General features: G+C 40.0%; 1 protein-coding gene across 27 annotated transcripts in view; it reads right to left on the minus strand.

Annotated features, from left to right (window-relative positions):
• Positions 1 to 21815, minus strand: part of ATG7 (autophagy related 7) — a 243135-nt gene that overhangs the window by 183381 nt on the left and 37939 nt on the right. For all 27 annotated transcript variants that reach the window (XM_082749199.1, XM_082749192.1, XM_082749190.1 and 24 more), the window contains 6 exons: positions 17793 to 17881; positions 16037 to 16158; positions 11703 to 11793; positions 10754 to 10898; positions 6861 to 7019; positions 565 to 759 (listed from right to left, as the gene is read on the minus strand). In XM_082749199.1, the coding sequence (XP_082605325.1) occupies positions 565 to 759; positions 6861 to 7019; positions 10754 to 10898; positions 11703 to 11793; positions 16037 to 16158; positions 17793 to 17881 (801 nt within the window). The remainder of the gene's footprint in view (positions 1 to 564; positions 760 to 6860; positions 7020 to 10753; positions 10899 to 11702; positions 11794 to 16036; positions 16159 to 17792; positions 17882 to 21815) is intronic.

Consider the following 21815-nt stretch of genomic DNA (forward strand, 5'->3'; position numbering starts at 1 on the left):
TTTCCTTGCCCCCTCTTTCTCCCTTCTTCTTGCGTCCTCCCCACCCTCTTGCTAAACAGATGTAAATGTTTATATATTTACAGATATAAACAATTCTTATTAAACGTATACAATATCATATCTTGCTTTTTTAACATAATGTGATATATTCCATGTTAAGTCTTTGAGAACATAATTGTGCACAGTTGCATAGTATTCCATCACATTTATGTATTGTGATTTATTTAACCATTCCATACTGTTGGCCCTTGAAGCTGTCACTGACCAAAAAAGTAATAAATGAGACAGTCCTTGTCCTTTTGGAGCTTACATTTTATTTTAAGTAGAATATCCCCTCAAGAAGACGTCAAAGGGTTGCTGTGAAAATTAAACAGAAGAAACCTATTATACTAGATGGTGGTGTATGAGACAAAGACACCGTCCGCCAGCGGAAGCCTTTTGACACCATGTCACTAGGTCATTTGCCAGCACATCTCTCTTCTGGAGGGAAGGCAGATCTCCCTCCAGGTAATGGCACATCAAGTCACAACCAGACACAAGAGCCCCAAGATCCACACAATCTACCTTTCTTTTGCTTGCAGCAATGACGGCAGGGAGCCACCGGCTCTCTCTGGTGTCCATCAACAGGAAAATGACATCATGGCTTTCAATAAGCTGCTCCAGTTGCTCCACATCCCTGCGGGCTTGCTCCAGGGTGACGCTAGAAAAGTTCACTGGGTGTCCAGGCATCGGGATGCTCATGTTGAACCCTCTGGCATTCTGGGGAAACACCCAGATATACAGATGTCTGAAGCAAACATATAGGTTATATCTTAGAGCTCATTTCTCCCCATAGCTACAAGCATGCATGTGTGGTCACTTGCAACCAGAAATTTCTCTGTGCATGATTTTGCTGCTTGTCCCTTTTGCTACCTGTTCCCTGTACCTTCTTTACCTCTACATTCTAGATTATCTTGTTCTGTCATCTCAGGGTCCCTGGGCCTGGATAAAGCAGTAAACAGAGACATACAGATCCTAGTTCCAAAGAAGGAGGTAAGTACTTCCCTTTGACGCAAGGAGGACACTGAAGAAGACTGTAACTTTGGTTTTTCCTATAATCTGAGGACAGGAACCTCTATGAAAATGCCCTGTGCCTACTCAGGTCCTCTGTCCAGTTGTCTCTCCCTACTGGTTCCCAAAATGCCTCCCTCCACCATTTCCTTAGTGTTTAATATCTCCAAATAGGATCACATAAGATTAGAATGACTGATAGTTACGCTTTAATCTTAGAGGTATATGCACTTTAAAAAAGCTCTCTAAACCAAAAAACTCTCTAACTTACAATAAAAAAATCTACTTAGGAGCATACAGATTTTTTTTTTTTTTTTGGAGGGGACAGAAGGGGGATGAGCTATAGCAGAGTGTGGTACTCAAATGGAACTTCATTCCTTGTCCAAAGTTGTCAGGTGGCCAGGATTCTCTTCAAGTGTGGGGACTCAGGAGTTTTCATAGGGGCTTTAGAACAGCTCTGCAATTTACCACTGGTCCCCTGAAGGCCCCATGGTGTCTTGGCAGATTAACAGTGAGTCACATATGGGTGTCAATGAAGCCAGGGATATTAACTGTCCACAGAAAAGGAAGTGTTCTAGAATCACAAACTGCACCCTTAACTCCCTGCATAAGGCTGGCTACAGGGAGGAGTGTGAAATCATTAGCTTTCTCATTCATTTCCCAAAACCTGTCACCTACCAGAAGAACAGCTGAGGGTGGGGAGGGAGGACAGAATAAATAGGTCCTTTTACAAAGCAAAAAAAAATTTTTTTGTGGATTGTAGCTCTGTTCTTCTTATCTTAAGCTTTAAACCTAATCTCCAGGATTCAAGGAAGAGACAAACAATACTAACAAAAGCAGTGATATTTAAAAGAATGAAAAAAAGTTGTAGGCAAAATAGGAAAAGACGCCAGACAGAAAGGACTTCAGAAAGAGGGTTCAAAACAAGTCCATTTTAACAACGAGAACACTACAGAGGCAGCTATCTGGACCTCATTAATTAATTAACTCCTTAAGCATTATGCATCTACCAGGTACCAAATACTATAGTAAACAATAGCAGAGACTACAGTAATGTAATTACCTTATTGTCTTATTACAATTGGCAAAGCATTTTAATTGGTGGTAGCTTGATCCAAAAAAGGTATTATTTAGGTATATTAATGACACCAAGATTAAAGCATAACTACTCAAAACCAATTCGGATCTTTTCAGTAATACAGATCCATACCCACTTCACTGACCTCCATGATCCTCTGCTTGCTAAAACTTCAGCCAGTAAGCCTACTCAGGACTGGCTCTCAGCCCACCATTTAGATTCACATACCTAAGGCTGGAATTCAGCAAGTTTCAACATGGCAGTTTTCAACCTTGGCTACACATCAGAACCACCTAGAGAGGTTTTAAAATTCCTAATGCCTAGGCTTTTCCCCAGACTATTTAAATCGGAATTTCTGAGAGTGGGCCCTACCATCAATATTTTCTAAAACTCTCCAGATGATTCAAATGTATAGCCAGGGTGAAAGTTCACAGAAAGTATAACACACAGATTTCAGTTGGGTGTATTTCAACAAACTACATATTAACCACTGCATACACCCAGCAAGACATAGGACACTTCCATCACCCTTGAATATGCTTGTGTGCCCCTTCCCAGTCAATTCACACCGTTCCCATCTCCACTGGGACAACTGCTGTTGCAACCACTTTTTAAAACCCTAGATTAGTTTTGCCTATTTTAGAACCTCATATAAATGGTATCCCGCAGTCTATACCTGTTGATGTTTGGCTTTTTTTGCCCAGCATAATGCTTTTGAGGTCCATCCATATTAGTAAAGTATCAAGAGTGTGTTCCTTTTTGCTGTATGAAAATACCTCAATTTTTTACTTAATGTCTCACTGACCACTATTAGGGTTATTTCTAAATTTTGGCTATTATGAATAAATCCATTATGGAAATTCTTCTGTAAGTGTTTTAGAGTATGTATGTTTTCATTTCCTTTAGATAAACATCTACGAGTGGGATTTCTGGGTTTAGGTTAGTTTAGTTTCATGAAAACCTGCCAGACTGATTTATAAAATGGTTGTTTGAGCAGTAGACCAAGAGCTCTGGTTGCTCCCCAGCCTGACAACATTTATCCCTGTCAGTCTTTTTAACTTGAGCCACTTTAGTGGGCATATCTTCATGGTTTTAATTCCTGTTTCCCTGAGACCACGGATGTTGAGCATTTTTGTGTGTGCACTGGCCATTTATAGGTCTTCACTATGAAATAAATGCCTGCAGAAGTCTTTGGCCCCTTTAAGAAAAATCCTTGTCTGTCCTTTTATTATTGAGTGTGGTAGAGGTTGTTTATGGATTTTGTTTAATAGCTGTTTGCCAAGTAGACATAGCCTGAATGTTTTCTGGGTTTTGGCCAGACTTTTCACTCTCTTAATGGAACTGATTGGGAAGCAGGAGTTTCAGGTTTTGATGAAGTTAAGTCCAAGTTATCCATTTTTTCACTTACGGTCAGTATTTCCTGGGCCCTAGGAAACCTCTGTGTATCACAAGAACACTGTACTACTTTCTCCTGGAAGCTCGGTAGTTCAGCTTTTATGCTTAGTTCTGAACTTACTGGAGTGTCATCTAAGGGCTTAGGGTGCTCTATGAGGGCGATCCATTCTGGATAGGTGGGATTCCAATGTCTTCCAGCCTTGGGGGAACTCTGGAATCTCCACTCTCACAGCAGATAGTAGTGCTTTTTTGCCTAGCCTCACAAAGTCACGACCTGAGCTCATGTAGCTTGATCTGGTCAAGGACTCAAGGTGCCGCCCAGACTACTTCTCTGCTCAGCTCCCATGTCTGATACTCTGTCCTGTGCATTCCAGCTCCCTTAGCTGCTCTGAACTTGGATGTTAGTTTCCTCAGCTCATCAAGCCCAGGAACAGCTCCCTGGGCTCCTCATGGGCTCTGGCATGAGCCAGAAAGTTCCTCTATGCAATGGGCTGGGACAAACATTTTTTATTTCCTTTTTGTCTAGGACCATTGTCTTTCCATTGTTCATTGACTGGAGAGAGTCAATTTATGTATTTTACCCAGCTGCATAATTGTTTATGGCAGGAGAACTGGTCCAATAACAGTTACTCATCAGAGTTAAAAACAGACGTCCAGAGTTGGGTTTTAAAAGCTCTATGGTGGTTCCACAATCCTGTATTATATTGCCTTGTCTTAGAAAAGGGAACTTCACATAGTTATTTAACTTATTAATGATCAGGTTTTTTCCTATTCAGTTAATTCAACCCCAGGATTACACAGGGTATTTGCAGTAGAATAGTTCTTTCCATGTCTTGTTCACTTAAGACATGTCTGCAGTCTGGTATGAGGAAGGTGATGAGTAAGTATTTATTCAAGCAAAAAAAAAAAAAAAAAACACCACACCGAACATACAAAGAAAGCACCATAAGCCCGAGTAACCTGTAAGTGAAATTATGATGGACTGCACCAGGACTTAAATGGATTCTGCACATCATCTATTATTTTTTATAAGGTAGGAAGGATAAAACTGTAACAGACCTGGTTCCTGGCCTCAAGGACTGAATAACCTAGTAAGGAAAGCAAAGTAGCACAATGTAAGTGCCAAGGAAGATGTTTGACCTGGTGGGCTAATGATTTCAAGAAAAGGTAAACTTGATCTCAAATGTCCAGCAAGAGTCAACCCTAGCTTTGGCCCTACCTTCAACCCCAGGGCCTTTCTCTGTATTCCCTGACCTCCACTCTTCAGCTTCCCTGGTTTTCCTTGGTGCCACAGAAGCGCTGTGCTGCCTCCTGACTCTGGCATTTGTACAGACAGCTCTGATACCCTTCATTTAGCTGATCCCCACTCATCCTGCAGGACTTAGCCTCCTCAAGGGAGTCTAACTTAGGTCAGGCTACCTGGCAAACATCCTCACAGCAACTGAGCTCCTGGTTCACGCACTTACTACAATTATAACTATTTATGAAATCAGTTATTGACCATGCTCCCCCTCTGGACTACAATAGCCCCATGCAGGGAAGATGGAACTTTGTTTTGTTCTCCAGTCTCTAGCACACAGAAGGCCTTAAATATTTAATGACTAGGTAAAAGAATAACTGAACAAATAAATAGGGAGGACTGCACTGGATCACAGAAACATTTGGACAAGGAAAAATTTCAGGCAACTAGTAGCAGAGGTCAGCTTCAAAGCCAGGTCTGTCTGGGCCCTGAGGGGAATTTGTAACACTTTCCAGTCACAGACTGGATTATTCTTCTGAACTATGCACCGCCTCTCACTAATAGAATTAAATGTCTTCACCCTTTGCCACATGACTTTGCAGGACCTCCCACTAGGAAGGTGGAGGAGTTTGTCCAACTCCACTGACCTTGGGCTTGGCCCTGTGACTGGCTTTGGCAAGGGAATGGAGAATGCTGCACTGTGTCACTGGTGAGCTGAGACTTGGGTCTAAGTTTTTACCAATCCTTTTACACTTCCACCTTCTACCGTAAGAAGAGCATGACACAGAAGACTGCTGCTCCCTGAACCTAGATTTTAAAACAATGACACATAGCACAGACTGGAACTTGACTTAAAACCTGGAGTCCAGCCTAGCCCAGCAGCTAAGCCACAGCCAATCTGCAGACCTGTGAATGTGAAATAAATGCTTATAATAGTAAGGCAGAGATGTGAGGATTGTGCGGTATGCAATAATGTAGCAGAAACCTAGCTAATATGATGGGGTTGTAACATTCTAATTTCTTTTGGCATCAAGGTCCTAGCTGGGAACACAGCTGGTATTCATCAATAGTCTTAAATTAAACCCAATAGATGATGTTCCTCTAAAGCAAGAACTAAAATGAATAGGGGCACCTGGGTGGCTCAGTGGGTTGAAGCCTCTGCCTTTGGCTCAGGTCATGATCCCAGGATCCTGGGATTGAGCCCTGCATTGGGCTCTCTGCTAGGCAGGGAGCCTGCTTCCTCCTCTCTCTCTGCCTGACTCTGCCTTCTTGTGACCTCTGCCTGTCAAATAAAATCTTAAAAAAAAAATTTATAAGAACTAAAATGAATAAATCTAAGACTGAGTGATTAAACAGAAAAACCTTGAGAAAGGGTTTTTTTTTTTTTTTTTTTAAGCTAGCACTGAGAGCCTCTAATGCCACTTTAAGTGTTAGCAGATGCTTTGGAGACATCTAACCTAACTTCTGTCAGATAAACTGATTAAGCATGCAAGATGCACATTTTCTTTTATGGATGATCTTTAAAAAAAAAAAACAAAAAAAAACCTGCCAGGATTTTGAATCAAATGAACCGAACAAACTTGTCTCTTACTATCTGGTATTTTCAAAGTAAACAATGCAACTCAAAAACAAGAAAACAGCTTGAGTAAAAAGCTAAATATTTAGCCAGATACTCCTTCTGCACAGACTACATTCAATTTAGTTTCATAAGCCTGTACTAAGTAACTAACAAGTATTCTGGTGATGAAGAAAGAATATCTAATACCTGAGCTACCAAGAATCCCCTTGGACTAAGGAAGTATATAAAAATATGCCAAATTTTGGGGGACAGTATTTTGCCAATATTCCCACATTCCTTAACTTAGACTCAGATAATGCTTTAAAACTTACAAAAACTTTTCATAAGTGCTTCATTTTGTTTTCAAATATATGAGAGTTTTGTTTTGTTTTGTTTTAATGCCCATCTCTGAGAACAGGAAACAGAAGCTTGGCCATATAATGGAGTCCTGGGTAGTAAGTGACAAACATCCATTCTCCAAGATTAATCCGAGAAGCTACAGGAGACAAGCTCTGACGTTCCCAAACAGCATCACGTACCACTCCAGGGAATATTTTCTGAAGCCGGTCTGCTGCAGCCAGGGCCTTGGGCTTACCACCTGCTAGGCAATCTTCAAATTCATAGAGAGGCTGCCTCACAGGATTGGAGTAGGAGATATTGGCGTTGTCCACAAATGTGATGTGTCTGACGCCCCAACCCTGCATGGAAACAAGAGATCAGGGTGTGTTTCTGATGAACATGTCACGGAATGTCTCTCTTTAAGGTATTGCTTGGGGGTAGCTTGGGAACCTCAAATACAGGAAACTTCAGAAAATGAATTGTGCAAATTCAGTTTTTGATCCACAGAGGGTCAACTTCCTTTAAAAGATAATATAATTATATACCTGGTGCCTGGCTTCCTGCAGTAATGAGACTAAGAAATGTCAGGGTGGGGGCGCCTGGGTGGCTCAGGGGGTTAAGCCGCTGCCTTCGGCTCAGGTCATGATCTCAGGGTCCTGGGATCGAGTCCCGCATCGGGCTCTCTGCTCAGCAGGGAGCCTGCTTCCTCCTCTCTCTCTCTGTCTGCCTCTCTACCTACTTGTCATCTCTCTCTGTCAAATAAATAAATAAAATCTTTAAAAAAAAAAAAAAGAAATGTCAGGGTGGGTCTGAATAATAACTCATTATTTTTGACAGTGGCACCAGAGGAAGATCTGGAGGTGAGTCCGATAAGAATTGTCTATGTTGCTGTCTTAAAAGGATTAGTGATAAGCCCCTAAATGTCCTTGCTTTCCCTTAATGAATAATTAAGTATAAATAACAGCTCACATTAAAACACACTTAAAGCCTGAATTAACTCCTCAGAAAAATAACTTAGGAGTTATTCCCCGTCGTATAACGTCAAAGAAGATTTTGTACTACTTCTTCGAGATGTAAAGGCCTTATTAATATTCAGTAATCCACCAGAAAATTCTATATTCTCAGAAATAGTTTGCACGATTTCATATACTTCAATTATAACTCCTAGAAAGTCTTACAGAACCACACAATTTTGAAGTGAGATGGAATCTCTAATATCCTTAGTCCAATTATTTCATTCTACAGAGATGGCAAGAGTAGCCCGGAAATCATTTAAGGTCATAGATCTGGTTAATGGTTGGGAAGGAATGAAATCCAGAGTTGCAACCAAATGAAGATGCCTACTTTTTGAAGAGTGAGGTGCAGTGTGTGTATTTTAGCAGATCATAAGAAAGCATAGTGATCTAAGAGCAGCCCTGCTATGACTGGCTACAAAGCTGATTCTGCTCTCTCTCTTATTTCAATATCTTTCCATTAGGGATTCAGAAACTCAATTAGACTGATGGTTCCAAGGGCACAGTCAACAGAAATCCAACATTTATTTTCAGGGTTGAGAAGGACAGGCCAGTATCCATCCTTTCAAAAGTATAGTTTAGGTTATCTGTTTTGAAAGCCCTCTAGTAAACTTTGGTCTACTCACCCAGTTTGGTAAGTGACTTACCAGCAAAGCAGTCTATCATGGAGGCAGAATAAAGTTATGGGAAATATAAAAGTCACTTGTGCTTGGTTTGGGGACATTTATTTCTGAAGTATTTTTACCTTCCTTAAAGCAATGCTGAGTGGACAGCAAGGAAGACAGTCTGGGAAGATGCTGGGCAGTGGGAAGAAAGCCAGGTAAATTACAAACAGACCACAGGTTAGCCACCTGCAGGCGGGTATTTGCTTCTGGCTTTTTGGAATGCTACACAGTTTAAATGGCTAACCTGCCAAGATTAAAGAAAACTGTAACACTTGATGCTGGTGAGGGTGTGGTGATGAAAAGCTATTGTACTGGATGAGAATGTAAAATGATGTAATTTTTCTGGAAAACAATTTAGCAATATGTTTCTAGAATCTTTCAAATGTTCCTATCTTCTGGTCTATTTGCAGCAATCTATCCTCAGTAAATGCTTCCAGCAATTTATCCGAGGAAGTAACCGGAAATATTAACAAAAATGTTCCACAACATAATTTACAGTTGTAAAATACTGGAAACAATGTTACCATCTACCACTAGGGGAATGTCTCAGAACAGTATATTTCATCTTTTAAGAAGGCATATTCTATAGTCATTAAAAATGCCTGACAGGCATCATTTTTAATTACATGAGAAAGTGTTACAATGTTAATATATGAAAGCAAGGGGAATTATTATAAATAAGATTTTTTAAATATATATTTAACAAACATTGAAGGAAATAAGTGAAAAACTGGTAGGAAAATGGGTGTCTTCTTTTCCTGCTTTATAACTTTTGACACTTTACAAATTTTCTACAGTAGCTTTCCACTGACTTTATAATTTTTAAAAAGTTAAGAAAACCTAAGCACCTAATTCTGGAAGCCAGGTAAAGAACAATAAAATAAATTCCACAAAACAGGAAGATATTAATGAAGATAAAAGTAATTATTAATGAATCTGAAAGCAAAGCAAAACGAGAGCAAAAACTATAGAACTAATAAATAAATCAAGTACTTAGTCCTCCAAAGACTGATAAAATAGACACGCCTCTCTAGCAAGTCTGAATAAGAGAAAAAAAGAGAAAACATAAACATGCAACCTTAGGGATGAGGAAAGATTTTTTAAAAAGACAAAGAGAGTCTTGGGGTGCCTGGGTGGATCAGTGGGTTAATGCCTCTGCCTTTGGGTCAGGTCATGATCTCAAGGTCCTGGGATTGAGCCAGTATAGGGCTCTCTACTCAGCAGGGAACCTGCTTCCTCCCTTCTCCCTCTGCCTACTTGTGATCTGTCTGTCAAATAAATAAACAAAATCTTTTTTTTTTAATTTTAAAGATTTTGTTTATTTATTTGACAGATTACATGTAGGCAGAGAGGCAGGCAGAGAGAGAGGAGGAAGCAGGCTCCCTGCTGAGCAAAGAGCCCGATGCGGGGCTCGGTCCCAGGACCCTGAGATCATGACCTGACCCGAAGGCAGAGTCTTAACCCCCTGAGCCACCCAGGCGCCCCAAATAAATAAAATCTTAAAAAAAAGAGACAAAGAGAGTCTTAAAAGATGCTAAGAGAATACCATATGTATTTTGTGTCAATTAATTTGAAAATTTAGATGAATAAAAGAAAATTTACGAAGCAAATGAAATTAAATATTTACTCTCACTAATAAAAGAAATGCAAATTAAAAAGCTCTGTTTTGTACAAGTTTCTAAAAGTACAAGCTAGTAAAATGTTTCTGGAAGGTAATTAAGCTTGGAAAAAAACCCCATATAAATATATTGTACATAATATATATTGTACATTTAAGTGCATGTGAGTATACACACAGGTGCATACACACATACATTCTCTCTAAAATAACAATTCTACTTATAGGGCTTTTTTCCTAAAGAAATAATCCTAGACATATGTAAAGATATAAAAATGTTCATTTCAACAGCATCTCAAAAAAATATGCTGAAGTTGGAAAAAATCGAGGACATGGTCACTAAGTATACATTATACAGAACACACAGAGAACCACAATTACCTTTCTATAAAGTTAAGAATAAAAACCTATTACAGACAGTATACTATGATCCAATTTTTATAAATATAAACAAATGGCAGCAAAGATGACAAATGTCCCTCTATATGTTTGCATCTGCCTATGAAAAGTTCAAGGAATGTGATATTGTGTACTAATCTAGTAAGTCTTCTTAATTCTGGGAAATGGGGCTTGAGATGAAGGTGGACAAAGACTTTCTGTTTCTACTTTGTAATAAAAGTATGAGTGCCTTACATTGTTAAAAAGATAACTGAGAAAAGAAAAAGGAAGGGAGAGAGGTAGGGAAAAAGAAAGGGAAGGAGGGAAAGGAAATCTGGGAGGTAGAAGGCAATACGGTATAGCAAAATAAGAAAAGAAGCGACAGCTTCAGAGGTACCATTTGGCCCCCATAAACTTACCATCAATGTCCTAGCTACATTACAGCCCAAGGTGCCAGCTCCAAGCAGCAGACACTTGGCAGACACAATCTTGTCTAAGTCCAAAGTAGGGACCAATCTCCAACACATCAATTTGAGATTTAAATCCACTGATGACTCAGCTAACCTAGAAAATGACAGAATTATTTATTCATTCAGTCACTCATTTATGCCCCATCTTATCCTAAAAAGGTAGAAAGCATCTGAATAAGAAACTGAGGAACAAATCCTGAGCAAAATGGGATCAAAGGGAAAATAAGATGAAGCTTTAGGGCAATAGGGAGGAGAAATGGCATACAATTTGTGCCACCGTAGACTACTGCCACTGCTAGTGATAGGCCATGAATTTGATACTGAGCCCCTAGCAGCCAAGGGGAAAATGCAGACATGGCCACTTACAGGAGTCATTGTAACTATAAATTTAAAAAACAAAACAAAACAAACAAAAAAACCCACAGCTACTTAAGAGGCAATTTTCCCTAATACTGAAAACAAGAAATATTTTCCACATCCCCTCAAAAAAGGGTGCACTTATATCATCCCTTAAATACAACATTAGTTTCCATTAAATATTTCTCACAATGTCCTTCAATGTAGGCTAATAGGAAAAATCAAAGGACCATGAATAAAGGACTAAAAGGTAGTAGGTACCTATAACTAACTAGGTTTGAGTGTCTCAGCTCAAAGCAAGAACAAAATTTATAATGTCTAGAAGAGTAGATGAACTGTGTGCTCTTCCAAATCTCCATTGGTGATATTTAGTTTTCACAACCACAATTAAATCAAGTCAGGCAGCAACGACTGGAGTAACACTTGTCATTATAAACAGCAGCCCCTGCGCTGCCCTGAGTGATGTGGTTGGTCTAACAGAACCTTCTGTGTGTCCTGGTGACAAACAGCCCCATTGGAGAAAACAGCTTCCAAAATATACCTTTTGGGGTCCATACATTCACTGAGGTTCACCATCCTCGGTCCCATGCCGCCTTTCTGGTTTTTTTCCCATCCAACTGCTTTGGGGCAATCTTAAAGCAAATAAAATAGGGAGTTGAATGAAGGAAGGAAAAATAAAAACAAGTAAGTAAAATAGCAAGAGGGCCAAACATTAATAAGCTTTCAGTTCACTTCTTTCTCACAGAGGCTCCAGGGCTTGAACTTGCACGTACTTGCTAAGTGGCTGGCCATCTGCCCCAACTACCCACACCCTTGCGGAGAGACCACCAGACCCGGGCATGGTTTTTCTGTAGAAGGGCTTCTGAAATAACCCTCGATTTTCATCTGAGTAGCCTCCACTTCCCCAGTTCCTGGAAGTTGCTCAAAATAAGACAATCCCCTCTGGGCTATGTATAACCCTGTGCAGGGCTCTCTAACCAAGGAAGACCAGCCAGTGTGACTACACTTTTCCACTGAAGTTCCCACCAGGCTTTCAAACTCTGCATTCAGTTCCTCCTTTCTGTTTCTCATCCTTACCATGTCCCTCTGCTCAGCCTCCCAAGCCTGTCACTGAGCACCTGGCCTATTCCTCTGTTAAGTGGCCCTCTCCTTTAAGTTTATCCTTATCCATTCAGACCTTCCCCTTCCCTGACTTTTCTCTTCTCCACTAACCTCTCTTAATCTCTGCTATGGGTGCCTCAGAACTTTAATTCCAGTTCTCAAAGTGTGCTCTGTGTGATGCTCTGAGAGGATAAGGGTCCTGTAGTTGCTCTATTCTACTATTAGAAAATCTCTTAAGTGTCTCGCTTGCTTTCTAGAAAGCTCCTGCTACTTTCTCACCTTAATGGTAATCTGACTTCCTTGGTGGAAACCTGCTAATGGGGGCCTCTCTTACACTCCTCATATCTTAGGACCTTTGTCACTCTCCCATTCTCACCAAATAACTGAAATTCACACTAAAACCTCAACTCCTTAATAGGGAATTCACTTGGCCACATCTATGCTGCTAACATCCCCTCCAATGTCTGCCTTAAGTAACATTCTCTGAAGGAACAGGAACTCCCTGACTTAAAAATGTATAGGACTGCTGGGAAGAATTGTATGTTTCTAATTTGTATGTTGGTGTTCTTGGCCATTCTCCTATTTTTAAAGATTTTATTTATTTATTTATTTATTTGACAGATCACAAGTAGGCAGAGAGGCAGGCAGAGAGAGAGAGAGAGGAGGAAACAGGCTCCCTGCCGAGCAGAGAGCCCGATGCGGGGCTTGATCCCAGGACCCTGGGATCATGACCTGAGCCAAAGGCAGAGGTTTTAACCCACTGAGCCACCCAGGTGCCCCAATTCTCCTACTTTTGGATTGCTGCCAACACTTCTATTTTTCTTTCCTTGGTAACTTTTTAGCTTTTGACCTCTGTTTTTTAAAACAGTATTGCTCAATATAATTATGGGACCTAGAAGGTGTAGATTTTCTTAATGTACTCTTTCCTTTCTGGGATAGAATGACCATTGGGAAACCTTGGGGCCAGTTATCCTCGAAAGCTACTTGGGCCCCACTGTGGCTGGAGACATCATTCACAGCAAGAAGCCAGAAAACGAATGTCCCTTCCCATTTTAACTCAGGCACTCTGAAGTGTTCCATTTTTTTTTTTTTTAAATGTAACGAAGTTAAACTGCTATAAAAGAGGAGTTCTTACAGAGGTTAAGAGTTCAAAATTCTTTTTTTCTAGGAAAAGGAGTTCAGACATGTTACTAAATTCATATTTTGTTTGTTTTCCTTAACTACACTTACATTAAATAAAAAAAATACCTCTCTAACATATAGCCAAAAACCTGAAAGAACTTCAGAACAGTTTAGTACTGTAACTAACAACTCTGGCCTAAGCTTTCTCCTGTTACAGATAAGAAGTCATAGATAAAAACAAAATTTCATTTCAAATGAAAACATCTCTGTACTCAAAATGTCACAGCCATTTCTAAGAAATATATATAAAACTAGATATATTAGATATATCTAGATATAGATATATTACCTATATATATATTAGATATAGCTTATTAACAATGGAAAAATATATTTAATCCATCAATAGTATTTAGTCAGTCCTATCTTCCTCTATATAAACTGTATCCATAAGCCATGCCCCAAATAATAGAAAAATATTTTTTAGGAGAAAATCAGGTCTTGCTTTCCCACAGCTGAACAAGCAGGAGGAGAACATCAAGGACAAGAATTAAGATGAAGAATGTCCCACTCACAGCAGAGTCTACTGTCTCCTTCCCCTGGCTGCCAGTACACTTTTTGTATCAACAATGGACAGTGGGCTCCTTGCACCACAAGGAGCAAAAGATGATTAAAATTGTACTTCTTATGCAATTGTCATTGCAATTTTGGACTGTCTTCAAAATAATAAAAAATACTACCATATCAATAGCCTTCATTTCATACTATGATACAGAATAACTCTTTACAAAAATTTATTTAAAGTTTTATTTAGAGCTAAGAGGGAAAACATTAATTTACATGAAAAAAAGAAAATTGGCCTTTCCTAAACAAATAATCTACACTCGATATCAAGTATAAAGAAGATATATTGGGGTGCCTGGGTGACTCAGTTGGTTAAGCAGCTGCCTTCAGCTCAGGTTATGGTTCCAGGGTCCTGGGATTGAGCCCTACATCGGGCTTCCTGCTCAGCAGAGAGCCTGCTTCTCTCTCTCCCTCTTTCTGCTGCTCTGCTTACTTGTGTTCTCTGTCAAATAAATAAATAAAATCTTTTAAAAAAAAGATATGTTGAAGGTATTTATTGGGTGATAGGAAACACCTTTTTCAAAAGGAAATGTACAATGCTTCCAGGCTTTGCCAGCTTCACCAAGCATCAGCGAGATCATCGGAACTGTGAAGGAAGAATCATACAATGACTTTATCATAAAAATGGAAAAAAAAAGTGCTTCCTCTGAAGGACAGCTGGCAGGATTAAGTGAGTGAAGAAGTGCAAAAGGCACCTGGTGGCCTCCCAGGCACAGACCAGGCACATATCACTTGTTAGGTAACTCACCCATTCCTCTAGAACTATCTACAACTGTGGCTTAATAACACGCAGGTATGGCACCTCAGTTAACAGCACATGGAAGCTATTTCAGAAGGTGCCAGAAGAGGGTGCTAAATCAAATGCATGGATCTGAAGACAGCAGGAAAGCTGTGGATTTCTTAAGGCTCTCAATTTACAACCTATACCCTTCTTTGCCTAAGCTGAATCCACTGTAAATTTATCCAGGAAATCTATTTAAGACATTTATCAGTGCAATGGCAAAGAATCACCGATAAAATGCCCTCAGAGCCAATCCTGAAACCTTCTGACATCACTATAGAAATGACATCTCAGAAGAGAAGCTAACAGTGCCCTCCCCAACACACACACACACACACACACATTCTCTCTCTCTCTCTGAGGCACAGGACCCCCAGAAGAAAGAAAACAAAGTGCTGTCGTGGAACAATGTAGATGTGGCGAAAAGCAAATTAAACAATTATGTATAAAGGTACCCTGGAAAGCATGTAAGTCATAGAAATCTGAGAGATCATTTTGGAGAATGCTGGGCTTTGTTAAAATAGGAAATTAACATAAATTAGCATTTACTAAATGCCTATAATAAACCAGATAGTGTTTTGTTTTTATACAGGACACACATTCGTCCTAAGGGAGACTCCATGAGGTAAGTATTATCTTTATTTTACTTGGATTTGAGTATGTATTCTATCTTTGTAACATGTATAAAAATACATAAATGTATACACACACACACACACACACACACACACACACACATCTATAAAATATCCATGAGCCCAAGTTTCCTAACTTATGAACTGGAGATAACAGCTGATGTCTACCATTCAGGATCTAGTGAAGAATATTAAATGTGGAAGGAGAAATGGCACTTTTGCTGACTGATTTACTATATGGAGAGAAAGATCACATAACTTTACACAACAAATAAATATGTAAGTATAGTATTTTGTTCTTCCTGTAAGAAAGTTCAGGAATAAAGATTTTATATGAAACAAAAGCTAGGTGGTGGGGGGAGAATCTTCAAGACTGGAGGGAAAAAACAAAGGCCTGAAGGAAATTTCCTGAGGACCATCTTTGCCTTTGTTCCTTTCTGAATAGCAGAGTGTGCCCTCTGTTCAAGGGAAGTGTTCCCATGGGCAAAGAGGTAGGCGCTGTACTTTTCTCTATCTTCTGCTGCCATTGTGAAGGGAATGAAAGGAAAGTTAAACTTGCTTCAGTTCCTGATAAATGATAATTATATGCATTCTCAAAGACTGGTAAATTACCTGGGCTAAATGCCATTTCTGGAAGCTTCACTTCGAAGACGATGCTGTGAGCAATGTCTCTCACCCCCTGCATGGTGCGGTCCCGGAAGCAGAGGACTTCAACAGACTGGAAACTGCTACTCCTTGATGTCAGGCCCCAGGTTTGAATTAATTCATTTTTTTTTTTTTTTTTTTTTTTTTAAGGAGGGAAAAGAAAGAGCTCACATAAGAGCTTCAGCAAAACCAGTTGGAGAGTATTCAATTCATTGTTAATTATGCCTCACTGAACTCTTGGGGCATGGCCTTAACCTCTGAGAGATTTTGAACACATTCACATATGCTTTTCTTTGTCCAAATGCTTAGAGACCAAACAATGAATTGGCTGTGATTTCTAAATGGATTTTATGTAACAATCGCATTAAACAAACAAACAAATAAATAAATAATTCTGACAAATCCATCTAAAATACAGGGGGGAATAAAGCTTATAAGACATTAAAAGAAACTCTAAGACATTCACGGGTTCTCCTGGCCCCCCTTCTCCCTCTGAACTCATATTTTATGAAATAGCACCTCAGTTAGAAATAGTTAGCAAGCCTATGTGTACTCTCCAGACACACTACCTGGGTGAGCAAGTGTAACAATTCTCCCTCTGGCGACAATCTATAATTAACCTTCTTCATTTTTTTAAAACCATTTTTATGTAAGTAAAACAGATATGAAGACAAGTACACAAATCCTAAACATAAAAGGAGCCTATCTCCTGCCTCTCCCAGTCACTGGCCAGCCCCTTTAAGAGTAACTACTACTCTAATGTCTAAGTCTATTTCTGGGTTTTTCCTGCTCTGATCTTTACAGAGAAGGAATCAGAGGGCCTATTCTCTTAAGGGCTGCATTATTTCCACTGAACCTCATGGCATCCGTGTTGACATGAACATCAGCAGTTCACTCAGATTTATGACGACATCACATTCCATCACAATGAATATGCCACAATTTATCGACCATTTCACTGTTGAAGGACATCTGGGTTATTCCAGGGTTATTCCTAGAATAATGCTGCTGTAAGCATCCCTGCATGTGTGTGTTGCTTCTAAGCATACATTTCTATGCATTATCTACCTGGGAAAGAAACTGTTGAGCCAGAGATAGTTTTCACTTTGGTGGATGCTGCCCATTTTTGAGCAGTTTGAGGGTTCCAACTGACTCACATCTTTGACAACACTTGATGCTGTCATCTTTTTCAAGTCATTTGGTAGGCATGTAGTAGTATCTTAGCATGGTACCTCATTATCTCTATTACTGCTACTCCTAAATAGCATAAATGCTATTTATGTCCATGATGACTAATGATGTTGAGCATCTTTTTAAATGTATATTGACCTCTTAGATGCCCTCTGTTTTCATTATTTTAGGGCTAGAAGAAAAGGAAGATAGCAGCAGTAAGAAAATCCTATGTGAGGCTGACAGCTCAGACAGCTGGAGGGAGGGGCTGGAATTTCCAGCTTGGGACATCTGGCTGCTCACTCTGCCCTACTCTGAAATGTCTTTAGTGCAATATAGTCAGTCTGCAGCTCTGTAACATACCTGCTTAGGGGCTCCCACTGATGGAAACTGGATCATGACTGATGAATTAATTTATTATCTGGTTTCTACACCAGAAATGAAAAAATGCATTGGAAATAAAAGAGACACAGACAGAGGCATACACAGTGTCAAAAATAGAGTGACAGAGACAGACAGACACAGACAGACACAGACACACACATGTAAATACCATCGGTGCGCTGCTAGGACCAAAAGATTCCTCAAAGGCCATCCAGGATGCTGGGCTAAGTTACAGGGATCATATACACCAATTGTTATCTGTAAAGAGAAAAGATGTTTTGAGTGAGTCAAGTGTCATGTCAGGTTCACAGTACAGACACTGCTAACAATTCCTCTTCCCTTTTATGCTATTCTGCAAAAGCATTAACAATTAGACACTTGAAGGGCTAGAGAGTAGAGAAGAAAGCAAAAGGATCTCACGCCAGTCACAGGGCTTCTAGATGGAGGGGCTATCGAATTCTTCTCTGAGCCTCCACACCTTGCAGTAGGCTTGGCATAGTAGGAACTAGATACATTCAGAAGTAAGAAAGATTGCAGGGAAAGTAACTGGGAGGGAAGACAGTCAACTGTCAGGGCTCACATAGAGAACATCCTCTCATGAAGAGCCACAACCTGTGAAAACTACTAATGTTTATGTAATAAAAATAATCAAAGAGGGGCCACTACCATTACAAGCCTACAGTCAGATCAAATGAAAAAGTCAGATGCTCTGGGGGTGCCTGGGTGGCTTAGTGGGTTAAGCCTCTGCCTTTGGCTCAGGACATGATCTCAAGGTCCTGGGATTGAGTGCCGCATTGGGCTCTCTGCTTAGCAGGGAGCCTGCTTCCCCTCTCTCTCTGCCTACTTGTGCTCTTTCTTTCTCTGTCAAATAAATAAATAAAAATTTTTTTAAAAAGTCAGATGCTCTTGATATTGTTAATATGTATTTCCTTCCACTCCATCCCCTCAAACTCCCTCAGCACTGACCTCTGTCTAGAAAACTCTATCCAACTTCAAACACCATTTCTTCAGTGAAGACTCCCTTTGGTGGGAATAGTCACTCTGCTGTGCTTCCACAGAAATTTGTAGATCATACATACCATTTTTTACTTTTTCTTCTTGCTTGCAAAAGACAATGAGTACGCAGCACCCAGATCTTAATTTCTAAATACCATTCTCCAATAAAAGGAATCAGGGCTCCTTGAACACATGGCTAAGTCTAGGGCTGAGGCGGGGAAAATACAAGATGAGCCTGCAGCATCTTGTATACCAGAAAGTAAGTGCTCAACAAACAAAGGCATGGAGCCATGCCAAGGGGATACCAGAACCAACTGAAACAGCATTTGATGGTCAAGGCTAGAACAATCTGAACAATGCAAATAAATAATGCAGGACTGGATTATAATCCAAAGGTATAAAATAAATACCTGTGAATCCATACTGATATAAATAAATGATGGGATAAATAAAAGTAAGAAGGTGAAGAGGCAAGTCTGCCTTATAGAAGATTTCCAAAAATATACTGCCCTTTCTAGGAATAGAGCTTAACCCTTCTCCTCCTGGAGAGTGGGCTAGACTCAGTGACCTACTCCCAAAGAACAAACAGTAACTTCACAAAAAACAAACCTGGCAAAGACTACCTTAACCACATGATCAAGTTTAACATCATCATGGATGCCGTGTGCATATCAGGCACCTGAGATATGATGTAATGACTAGGGCAGCTCACCCTTGGCAGAGTTCTTCCCAAAAACCCATAACCCCGGTCTAATCATAGGGAATCATCAGACAAATGCAAATTAAGGAACATTCTATCAAAATAACTGTCCAGTACTCTTCAAAACTATCAAGGTCATCAAAAACAAGGAAAGTCTGAGGAATTACTGCTGACCAGAAGAGACCAAGGAGTCATGACAACACAATGCAATGTAGTCTCCTAGAATGGCTCCTGGAACAGAAGGAAGCCATTGTGGGAAAAACTGGTGAAAAGGAGAATAAAGTCCAGAGTTTAGGTAAGAGTAATCCACCAATGTTGCTTTCTCAGGTACTATGGATAACATCAGAGAAAACTGAAACTGGGTGAGAGTGTATGGGAATTCTCTCTGCGCTGTAGTTTTAGTTTTTTAATAAATCTAAAGTTACTCCAAAATAAAAAGTTTATTTCGAAGAAAAGAAGACAATGAGCATCTGGAGAGCATGGAATATCTTTTTCATTTCCCCATGATCAATTCATGTATACATACCAGATACTTAGTGAATGCATGTTGAATAATGAAAAGATGGATGGATGGATGAGTGGGTGGGAAGGAGAGATGGAAGGAGGGAGTGAGGGTGAATGGGTTGGTGTGTGAAAGGAGGGAGAAAGGGAGGGATAGAGGAAAGATGGCTGGGAGAGAATCAACCAACAGGTTCCCTTTATAGGTATAGTTTTGGGTTAAATAAATAAAAACACAGTAGAATTTTAGTTACTCTAGATCCACTAAGTTCCATGAGAATGGGGCCAGGCCAAACAATTCTATTTATTTTACTACAATGCTCAATATAATATTAGACACAAAGCAGAAGCTTAACCCTTACTCAGAGAAAGGAAAAGAAAGGAAACAAAAGATAGAAAGTCAGGAAGGCAGAAGGAAGGCAGGCAAGCAGGAAGGAAAGGCCTAGAAGTCCACCATCCAGAAAAAACCAGCATTAACACCTTGGTATATAATCCCCCTTAATTTTATCTTTGCATAAGTATATTTTTACCACAACTTTTATACAATTATATAATTTTAGTATAATTTTTATTATGAAATGAAAATGAGACAGTGCTATAAATACTGTTTTATAGCTCTTATTCTATTGTTAACTGTCTTCTATACCAATAAATGTCTTTCTACAACCTCTGTCAGTAGTGGCTGAATAGCATTCCACTGTACTGGTGCACCACAACTTTTTTTCTATTTCCTATATGGAAGGACAATTAATTAGCCTTCATCTGTGCTCAAGAAAAATCTCTGAAAATGAATTCTACTCTAGTACTATCAGATAATTACTGCATTATTCCAAGAGTACTTCTTTTTGCTACCTTCTCTATGTGAAATTTTCTTATTCTTAACACTGAAGCTTTTTGTGTAGACGCATTTCCTGTCTTTAATGCAAACAGACAGATTCATATTTTATTCAATACAGATTCAAACATATAACTATCCTTTCAGGAAACACAGAATATCTTTATTTGAGACTTCCTTTTCCATGGGAGATAAAAACACCAGCATCCACGCTTTTAAAAACAGAGTTTGCACAGACTATTCTGAGTACTGCCCCTTGCTACATGACTGTAGCTAAGGCAAATCAGTCAAATCCTTTAAGCCTCAGCTGGTTTTTTTGGGGGGGGGTAGTCAGAAAGGGGCAGGGGGAGAGAGAGAGAGAAAGGATCTTAAGCATGCTGGGCATGGAGCCTGACGTGGGGCTTAGTCTTACGACACTGAGATCATGACCTGAGCCTAAATCAAGAGTAGGATGTTAACTGACTGAGCACCCAGGTACCCCTAGGCCTTGGCTTTTTTTTTTTTTTTTAAAGATTTACTTGAGAGAAAGAGAGTGAGTACGGGGCAGGAGTCGGGCAGGGCGGTAAGCAGAGGGAGAGTGGGAGAAAGAGAGAATCTCAAGCCGACTCCCCACTGATCGCAGAGCCTGACACCGGGGCTTAATCTTGCAACCCTGAGAGCATGACCTGTGCCAAAATCAAGAGTCAGACACTGAAACTGACTGCACCACCCAGGCATCCAGGTCTCAGCTTTTTAAACCTGAATCTCTGGGCAACTACTTCACAGAGACACAGTGAGGATGACAGGGTATGGTACTGACATGAAAAGCCCTGTTTATGTGTAGTGCTATTAACATTATTCATGCTTCCAAATCTCCAGTGGTGAGCCTAGCCATGTGTATCTGTATAAAGTGTTGAAGCGATGCTGGTGCCATTGGATCAGTTCACACACTCGGAGAACCATTAGAGAAGGTGATCTTGTAGACTAAAGAGAAGTCTGTGGGGCCATTTTTCACTACCTTGGAAAGTCTGGACTGGCTCTATGTCTAAATGGGTTCCACGCACCAGTAGTACCACCTGGGAATCTGTTGGAAATGCAGAATCTCAGGCTCCCTGTCTCCAGTCCCACTGGATCAGACTCCATTTTAACAAGGACCCAGGTGAACTGCACGCTCAAGGCAGGTT

The sequence above is a fragment of the Mustela nivalis genome (genome assembly GCF_964662115.1).
Source record: "Mustela nivalis genome assembly, chromosome: 1".
NCBI classification, from domain to species: domain Eukaryota; kingdom Metazoa; phylum Chordata; class Mammalia; order Carnivora; family Mustelidae; genus Mustela; species Mustela nivalis.